The sequence below is a fragment of the Mizuhopecten yessoensis genome, unplaced genomic scaffold (genome assembly GCF_002113885.1).
Source record: "Mizuhopecten yessoensis strain PY_sf001 unplaced genomic scaffold, ASM211388v2 scaffold11021, whole genome shotgun sequence".
Classification (NCBI taxonomy): Eukaryota; Metazoa; Mollusca; class Bivalvia; order Pectinida; family Pectinidae; genus Mizuhopecten; species Mizuhopecten yessoensis.
Genome location: NW_018408839.1, coordinates 112,959 through 121,542, shown reverse-complemented (window position 1 = coordinate 121,542; position 8,584 = coordinate 112,959). Strand labels below are relative to the sequence as shown.

The 8,584-nt window shown below is 39.4% G+C and overlaps 3 protein-coding genes across 4 annotated transcripts in view; 1 reads left to right on the top strand and 2 right to left on the bottom strand.

Moving 5' to 3' along the window:
* Positions 1-6,378: 6,378 nt before the first annotated feature.
* LOC110464687 (extensin-1-like) lies at positions 6,379-8,038 on the bottom strand. Its single transcript, XM_021520031.1, has 2 exons — positions 8,030-8,038; positions 6,379-7,785 (listed from the first exon to the last, which is right to left on the bottom strand). Exons 1-2 carry the CDS (start codon positions 8,036-8,038, stop codon positions 6,379-6,381), a joined length of 1,416 nt encoding a protein of 471 aa, XP_021375706.1.
* Positions 7,781-8,584, bottom strand: part of LOC110464686 (caspase-3-like) — a 42,712-nt gene continuing 41,908 nt past the window's right edge. For both annotated transcript variants that reach the window (XM_021520029.1, XM_021520030.1), the window contains exon 5: positions 7,781-8,496. In XM_021520029.1, coding sequence (XP_021375704.1) covers positions 8,246-8,496 — 251 coding nt within the window. In that variant the 3' untranslated portion in view covers positions 7,781-8,245. The remainder of the gene's footprint in view (positions 8,497-8,584) is intronic.
* Positions 8,315-8,584, top strand: part of LOC110464684 (spermatogenesis-associated protein 20-like) — a 106,363-nt gene continuing 106,093 nt past the window's right edge. The window contains exon 1 of the mRNA XM_021520026.1: positions 8,315-8,390. The gene's annotated coding sequence lies outside the window, so the exon portion shown is untranslated. The remainder of the gene's footprint in view (positions 8,391-8,584) is intronic.

Genomic DNA, 8,584 nt, shown 5'->3' with positions numbered 1-8,584 from the left:
CCCTGTTAGAAGTCTATGACGACCGACCCCCGTTAGAAGTCTATGATGACAGACCCCTGTTAGAAGTCTATGACGACCGACCCCCGTTAGAAGTCTATGACGACCGACCCCTGTTAGTAGGTTATGATGAGAGAACTCTGTTAGAAGTCTATGACGACCGACCCCCGTTAGAAGTCTATGATGACAGAACCCTGTTAGAAGTCTATGACGACCGACCCCCGTTAGAAGTCTATGATGACAGACCCCTGTTAGAAGTCTATGATGACACACTCCTGTTAGAAGTCTATGATGACAGACCCCTGTTAGAAGTCTATGATGACACACTCCTGTTAGAAGTCTATGATGACACACTCCTGTTAGAAGTCTATGATGACAGACCCCGTTAGAAGTCTATGATGACACACTCCTGTTAGAATTCTATGATGACAGACCCCTGTTAGAAGTCTATGATGACAGACCCCTGTTAGAAGTCTATGATGACACACTCCTGTTAGAAGTCTATGACGACCGACCCCCGTTTGAAGTCTATGATGACAGAACCCTGTTAAAAGTCTTTGACGACCGACCCCCGTTAGAAGTCTATGATGACAGAACCCTGTTAGAAGTCTATGATGACACACTCCTGTTAGAAGTCTATGATGACAGACCCCCGTTAGAAGTTAACTAAAGAACTGAAAGAGAACTGTGCTATCATGTGTGTGTTGATTATTGTTACTGATGTTGTTGAGTTATCGGTTATAAATGCTTTGATTGCCTGATACACATATAGTCTCAATATAACAAGCTTCCATGACATATTTTAACCCATTGTTGTACCAGTGTTAAAAATGATATTGTATATATAGTCACTACATATTTGTGTGTACAAACAACTTACCTTCAGCTCTGTGTGTATGGACTAAAGCAGACATTTTTACAGTGTGTGCTATTTTTTTATTGTAAATCTTCAGTTTCCAACCAAACAATAGGAGATATAAGCTGTTGTTTTGACACTGGGGTAGGAATGATATTGAGACAGGGATGGTCAGAGCAGTAGGAATGAAAAAGACAAACTGACAATTTGTGTATGTGGTGCTGAAGTGCATTTAAGCATGCACTAGATCTACGAACATTAATAAACCTTACAATATGGGGTCCCTTGTGGCAGGCATATTATGGAGTATAATTTTGATACTAAGCTATTTTTATTGAGATTGTTGCTTGCTTTAATCAGTATTATTGTTAAGTTGAGATTACAGAGGCTTATATCTATACTGCCCAAGCCTTACTCATCATGGATTCATCAGTCATTATTAGTCAGCCGGTGAACATTTATTTTTCACTTTGTTCATTTTTTTCTGAAAGTTAAATAAACTTTCTGAGATAATAAGTAACAAATTTACTTTATTTGCTGTCAGTAAACTAACTAATATATGTTTGAGAAGTCTTTGTTTCAATTTTTTTGGTCTACACATAAACTATGTACATGTTTTCTTGTATACTGATTAAACTATGAAATTGTTTTCATGGGTGGTTAGTAAAAAAATAGTCAGGATAGAAAAATATCTAAATCAAATGACCGGTATTATAAGATTTATAGACAGTACATTTTTATTGATAATTTATTATTCAAATAATCAAAGTTATGTAATGTTAAAACGGTTATCATTGGTTTTGATATCTGTTGGTGGACATTGGTTTTGATATCTGTTGGTGGACATTGGTTTTGATATCTGTTGGTGGACATTGTTAATGTTTTAGTATTAACCTACCCATTCACAGTTTCCATTGATAAGTGCATTCAGTTAGTAGGAACTTACAAAGTGAACCTGTGATAAAATATTACCTTATTCTATTTCCAAAGTGCCAATCATATTATTCTACCAAACTGTATATGCCATAGAGTTGACTACCTTTTGATGGTGTGAGTCTTGTGTTCCCTGAGAATGAAGCCGATTTGACCTTTCATGTATGTAGGTGTCAACATACTGTTGTCTTTCGCCTTAAAGTAAAGTAAGGTTCCGCCTTACAGTAAAGTAGGGTTCAGCCTTACGGTAAAGTAAGGTTCCGCCTTACAGAAAAGTAAGGTTCCGTCTTACGGTAAAGTAAGGTTCTGCCTTAAAGTAAAGTAAGGTTCTGCCTTAAAGTAAAGTAAGGTTCCGCCTTAAAGTAAAGTAAGGGTCAGCCTTACGGTAAAGTAAGGTTCCGTCTTACGGTAAGGTAAGGTTCCGTCTTACGGTAAAGTAAGGTTCCGCCTTACGGTAAAGTAAGGTTTTGCCTTACGGTAAAGTAAGGTTCTGCCTTACAGTATAGTAAGGTTCAGTCTTACGGTAAAGTAACGTTCAGCCTTACAGTAAAGTAAGGTTCCGCCTTACGGTAAAGTAAAGTCTTGTTGTATGTTGATACTAATGTATGATGTTTAAGATTATACCTTAATGATTTGATTTTATCAACAATAAATTCGGTTGAATTCAATTATTTCTGAGTTGTTGTTATTCTTCCTCTCTTTGTGAGAAAAATGTTAAATGTAATAGAATATGCTTTAATATATTTGAGCTTTTAATATTTGGCTTAATAGTGAACTTAATAATTCACACCAATGGTCTTTATATTCTAAGATCACAGTTAGGCAGTCGAAATCCACAGGTAAGTGTTCTAAATCACCAGCTATAGGTAGGCGTTCTAAATCCACAGCTAGGTAGGTGTTCTAAATCCACAGCTAGGTAGGTATTCCAAATTCACAGCTAGTTACGTAGGTGTTCTAAATCCACAGCTAGGTAGGTATTTCAAATCCACAGCTACATGTAGGTAAGTGTTCTAAATCCACAGCTAGGTAGGGGCTCTAAATCCACAGCTAGGTAGGCATTCCAAATCCACAGCTAGGTATGTAGGTGTTCCAAATCCACAGCTAGGTAGGTATTCCAAACCCACAGCTACATGTAGGTAAGTGTTCTAAATCCACAGCTAGGTAGGCATTCTAAATCCACAGCTAGGTACGTAGGTATTCCAAATCCACAGCTAGGTAGGTGCTCTAAATCCACAGCTAGGTAGGTATTCCAAATCCACAGCTAGGTAAGTGTTCTAAATCCACAGCTAGGTAAGTGTAAGTGTTCTAAATCCACAGCTAGGTAAGCGTTCTAAATCCACACCTAGGTAAGTGTTCTAAATCCACAGCTAGGAAGGTGTTCTTAATCCACAACTAGGCACATGTAAGTGTTCTAAATCCACAGCTAGGTAAGCGTTCTAAATCGACAGCTAGGTAGGCATTCTAAATCCACAGCTAGGTAGGTGTTCTAAATCCACAGCTAGGTAAGTGTTCTAATTCCACAGCTAGGTAGGTGTTCTAAATCCACAGCTAGGTACATGTAAGTGTTCTAAATCCACAGCTAGGTAAGTGTTCTAAATCCACAGCTAGGAAGGTGTTCTTAATCCACAACTAGGTACATGTAAGTGTTCTAAATCCACAGCTAGGTAAGCGTTCTAAATCCACAGCTATGTAAGCATTCTAAATCCACAGTTAGGTAGGTAAGTGTTCTAAATCCACAGCTAGGTAATTGTTCTAAATCCACAGCTAGGTAAGTGTTCTTAATCCACAGCTAGGTAGGTGTTCTAAATCCACAGCTAGGTAGGTATTCTAAATCCACAGCTAGGTAAGCGTTCTAAATCCACAGCTAGGTAGGCATTCAAAATCCACAGTTAGGTAGGTAAGTGTTCTAAATCCTCAGCTAGGTAAGTGTTCTAAATCCACAGCTAGGTAAGTGTTCTTAATCCACAGCTAGGTAGGTGTTCTTAATCCACAGCTAGGTAGGTGTTCTAAATTCACAGCTAGGTAGGTATTCTTAATCCACAGCTTGGTAAGTGTTTTAAATCCACAGCTAGGTAAGTGTTCTAAATCCACAGCTAGGTAGGTGTTCTAAATCCACAGCTAGGTACGTAGGTGTTCCAAATCCACAGCTAGGTAGGCATTCCAAATCCACAGCTAGGTGTCTAAAGCAACAAGATCCAAAGCAACAGGTAACTGAGCTTGATTGGGTTTGATGTATGTAATTAAGGTCAGCCCTGAAGACAAAACAACTGTAACACAAAGCTGGGTTGGCATTGTTTTATTGTGACAGGTTATATTTCATAAAGTGACATTTAAGCAATAGATCTTGCAGAAAACGTTTGGGGATTGTTCCTTTATGTATTCACAGAAACAATGTCAACTTACACTGTTAGTACCTGAATATCATGTAACCATGTTACAATATGTACACTGTCTAACAAAGTTTGTATACATGTAGACAGTTAAAAAATGTTAACTCAGATTGTTACTACATGTAGACAGTGTAACATTGTTAACTCACTCAGATTGTTACTACATGTAGGCTGTGTAACATTGTTAACTCACTCAGATTGTTACTACATGTAGACATTGTAACATTGTTAACTCACTCAGATTGTTACTACATGAAGACATTGTAACATTAATAACTCATTCAGATTGTTACTACATGTAATCAGTGTAACACTGTTAACTCACTCAGATTGTTACTACATGTAATAATAATAATATTGATAATTCGAGGTTCTATATACCGCTTTATCACAACCTTGTTCGGAGGTCGTCTCAAAGCGGTTAACAAATTATTATCCGTGGTTATAGGGCCTTTGCAACTAGCCAATATCTTTCTCAACTCCCTGGGGAGTCTTCAGCAGGTGCTGCCATTTCGGCGCTCACAGCTAGCATTCTACAATTCTACCACTGCCCAACCACATACTCATTTAAAGCCGAGTAGACTGGAACAAGCGGAGTATGTTGCTCAAAGTATCTTGCTCAAAGATACAACACAGAGCCATGCAGTGACTCGAATCTGCAACCCTCGGTCACGAGCCCGGCGTCCTACCACTAGACTACTGTGCCTCCTAATGTAGACAGTGTAACAGTGTCATAACTCGCACTTTGATTGTACTTTATGTTGTAAAGGGAAGTAACTCTGTCTGTTATAGCAGGAAATACTCTGTACCATTACACTGTACATGAAGGTCCACTTCAGTTATCCTGTAGTGAGGGCTTCCCACTCTACATATCACACATGTACTTGAGCGTGATGATAGGATCATATTGTTACAGTTCCCTTTGATAGTTTACTATACCTTTTATATAACAGTGTCTGGTTGATTTATAAGTAACGTAACCTTAGTTATAAATATATGTAATACTATTATCTGAGTCAACAAATTAATGATAACTGAATATATCATATTTCCTTGATTATTAAGTGCAACTCAATTTTACTATTTGTTCAATAATACAGTATCATGATTCCTTACAGGTTATAACTTGAATTAAATTAACCTTGAGATATTATTGTACATGATACTGTTATCTTCATTCTCTTTTTATTTAAAACAAAACAAATACAAAAAACTGCCAATTAAGACAGCATATGTGCTTAAGCAATAGTGGGTGTTTATAAAACATACAAAACTATCCAAAACTTCCTACACATCAAAACTGATAGGTAGTTCCTGTGCTTATTGAAAGACATATCTTGCCTTTGAGTTGATATTACTGTCTATATAACACAGGAGCATGAAGCTTTGCCAGGTGCTTTACTTCAGAACCTTACCCACAGGTTGTGATTTCTGTCTATATCGCACAGGAATCGATTATGGAAAAGATTAATAGAATCTCTCCCTTGGTCACCCCCTTGGGGGTGAGATGATTCTAAACCCTTGGGGAAAGATTCTTAAGTTGCCAAACACTTGGCAAAGCCTTGTGTTTGGCAACTAAAGAATCTTCCCCTCGGTTTGAGATTCATCTCACCCACAAGGGGGTGACCATGGGGGTGCCAAGAGGGTGAGTTATTCTATTAATCTTTTCCATAGCAAAAACATGAATGCAACAGTAATCTCCTCTTTTTTCGTTTTTATTTCACTATACTTTCGTGGGACACGGACATGGCCAGGAAATTACCTCTGATCAGCTCAGTTGGTCAGAGTAGCCATAGAGTGATCATGGACTAGGAGTTTGGAGTTTGGCTACCCTGATTGCATTGTCAGAGTAGCCATAGAGTGATCATGGACCAGGAGTTTGGAGTTTGGCTACCCTGACAACACTACTGTTGAAAAGTTTTGTTTGCTCCATTTTCATCATTTTTCTTAAAAGTTCCACATACTATGGTCATCCTTTCCAAAATGATTTATTTTAAGCAACTGTCATGTCAGTAGAGAAGTTTCCTATTCAAGGTTACAGTTTTGGCAGTGTGGTGCAGGGAGCCTTATAAAGGGATCTAACTTTTTATGTAACAACTCATTCCTGTGCAAGATGGTAGATATGAAAACATTGCTTAAACACCAAGCTGAAGTCTCATTAAAAATGGCAGTTATGTCAAGTATTGGTAACCAAGTACATCATTATGAAGACAATGTAGATAACAAGCATCTGAAGTCATTAGACTGGAATTTTTCTAACATGTATGTTTCACTATTATGGGAGACCACAAAGTCGACAGATAGGGGGTCTATGTCTGTGTGGGACCAGGGGATCACATACTTGACAGGTAGAGGGTCTATGTCTGTGTAGGACCAGGGGATCACATACTTGACAGGTAGAGGGTCTATTTCTGTGTAGGACCAGGGGATCACATACTTGACAGGTAGAGGGTCTATGTCTGTGTAGGACCAGGGGATCACATACTTGACAGGTAGAGGGTCTATGTCTGTGTAGGACCAGGGGATCACATACTTGACAGGTAGAGGGTCTATGTCTGTGTAGGACCAGGGGATCACATACTTGACAGGTAGAGGGTCTATGTCTGTGTATGACCAGGGGATCACATACTTGACAGGTAGAGGGTCTATTTCTGTGTAGGACCAGGGGATCACATACTTGACAGGTAGAGGGTCTATGTCTGTGTAGGACCAGGGGATCACATACTTGACAGGTAGAGGGTCTATGTCTGTGTAGGACCAGGGGATCACATACTTGACAGGTAGAGGGTCTATGTCTGTGTAGGACCAGGGGATCACATACTTGACAGGTAGAGGGTCTATGTCTGTGTAGGACCAGGGGATCACATACTTGACAGGTAGAGGGTCTATGTCTGTGTAGGACCAGGGGATCACATACTTGACAGGTAGAGGGTCTATGTCTGTGTAGGACCAGGGGATCACATACTTGACAGGTAGAGGGTCTATGTCTGTGTAGGACCAGGGGATCACATACTTGACAGGTAGAGGGTCTATGTCTGTGTAGGACCAGGGGATCACATACTTGACAGGTAGAGGGTCTATGTCTGTGTAGGACCAGGGGATCACATACTTGACAGGTAGAGGGTCTATGTCTGTGTAGGACCAGGGGATCACATACTTGACAGGTAGAGGGTCTATGTCTGTGTAGGACCAGGGGATCACATACTTGACAGGTAGAGGGTCTATGTCTGTGTAGGACCAGGGGATCACATACTTGACAGGTAGAGGGTCTATTTCTGTGTAGGACCAGGGGATCACATACTTGACAGGTAGAGGGTCTATTTCTGTGTATGACCAGGGGATCACATACTTGACAGGTAGAGGGTCTATGTCTGTGTAGGACCAGGGGATCACATACTTCACAGGTAGAGGGTCTATGTCTGTGTATGACCAGGGGATCACATACTTGACAGGTAGAGGGTCTATTTCTGTGTAGGACCAGGGGATCACATACTTGACAGGTAGAGGGTCTATGTCTGTGTAGGACCAGGGGATCACATACTCGACAGGTAGAGGGTCTATGTCTGTTTCATACCATTTTGTCTCGGGTCTGGGCCAGAGTTGGATGTTCTAAGAATATTGTTGAATCCGGATTCATCATCATTGTTACAATATAAACCACAACAAGAAATGTATCAATAATGAGCAACCGTATTTGTATGCATAAAATATATGTATATTTAGTGATTGAATGGAAAATAATACTTAGATGATAGCCCAGTGTATGATGCAAAATATAAACTCATTGTTCGACTTCCTCTTTAGAGGGGGTCTATAAAATCTTCATTATCTTGTTACATTCAATATCTTTCACCTTGTTCATGCAAAGTATTTACGAAAAAAAAAAAATTGTTGTCGTCCAAACATAGAAATACTTTTGTCAAACAGTTATATATATACCAGTTAATATAAGGAGGTGTATACTTCCAGTACCCAGATAAGGTTCACACAAGCATGTTTACATGGTTATAATGAGGATGAAGGCTGCCTTCAACACTAACATAGAATTTCGTGGTATACCAGGAGTTCCTTAATCCCGGATGTCTGGTTTCTTGGGCCGGAAATAGACATATCTAGTCAACATAGACACGATACAAGGCATCTGTTTGATGTTCTCTGTGAACTCATCATCAGTACAAGACTCAAACTCATAAGTCACTATCCGGTTGACTTGGGTAAGCATATGAAGAAGCTCCATTTTCGGTCCATAATTTTCCAGGACAATACACAAGGCCTGTATGAACCATGAGCCATCCTGGTTATTCCTCCACGAGTAACAACCTGTCAAGTACCAAACTAGTCTGTTAGTAAAATCTGTAACAATAGGAACAGAAATGAAGATACACGCCGGCAAAATGATGGAAATCAT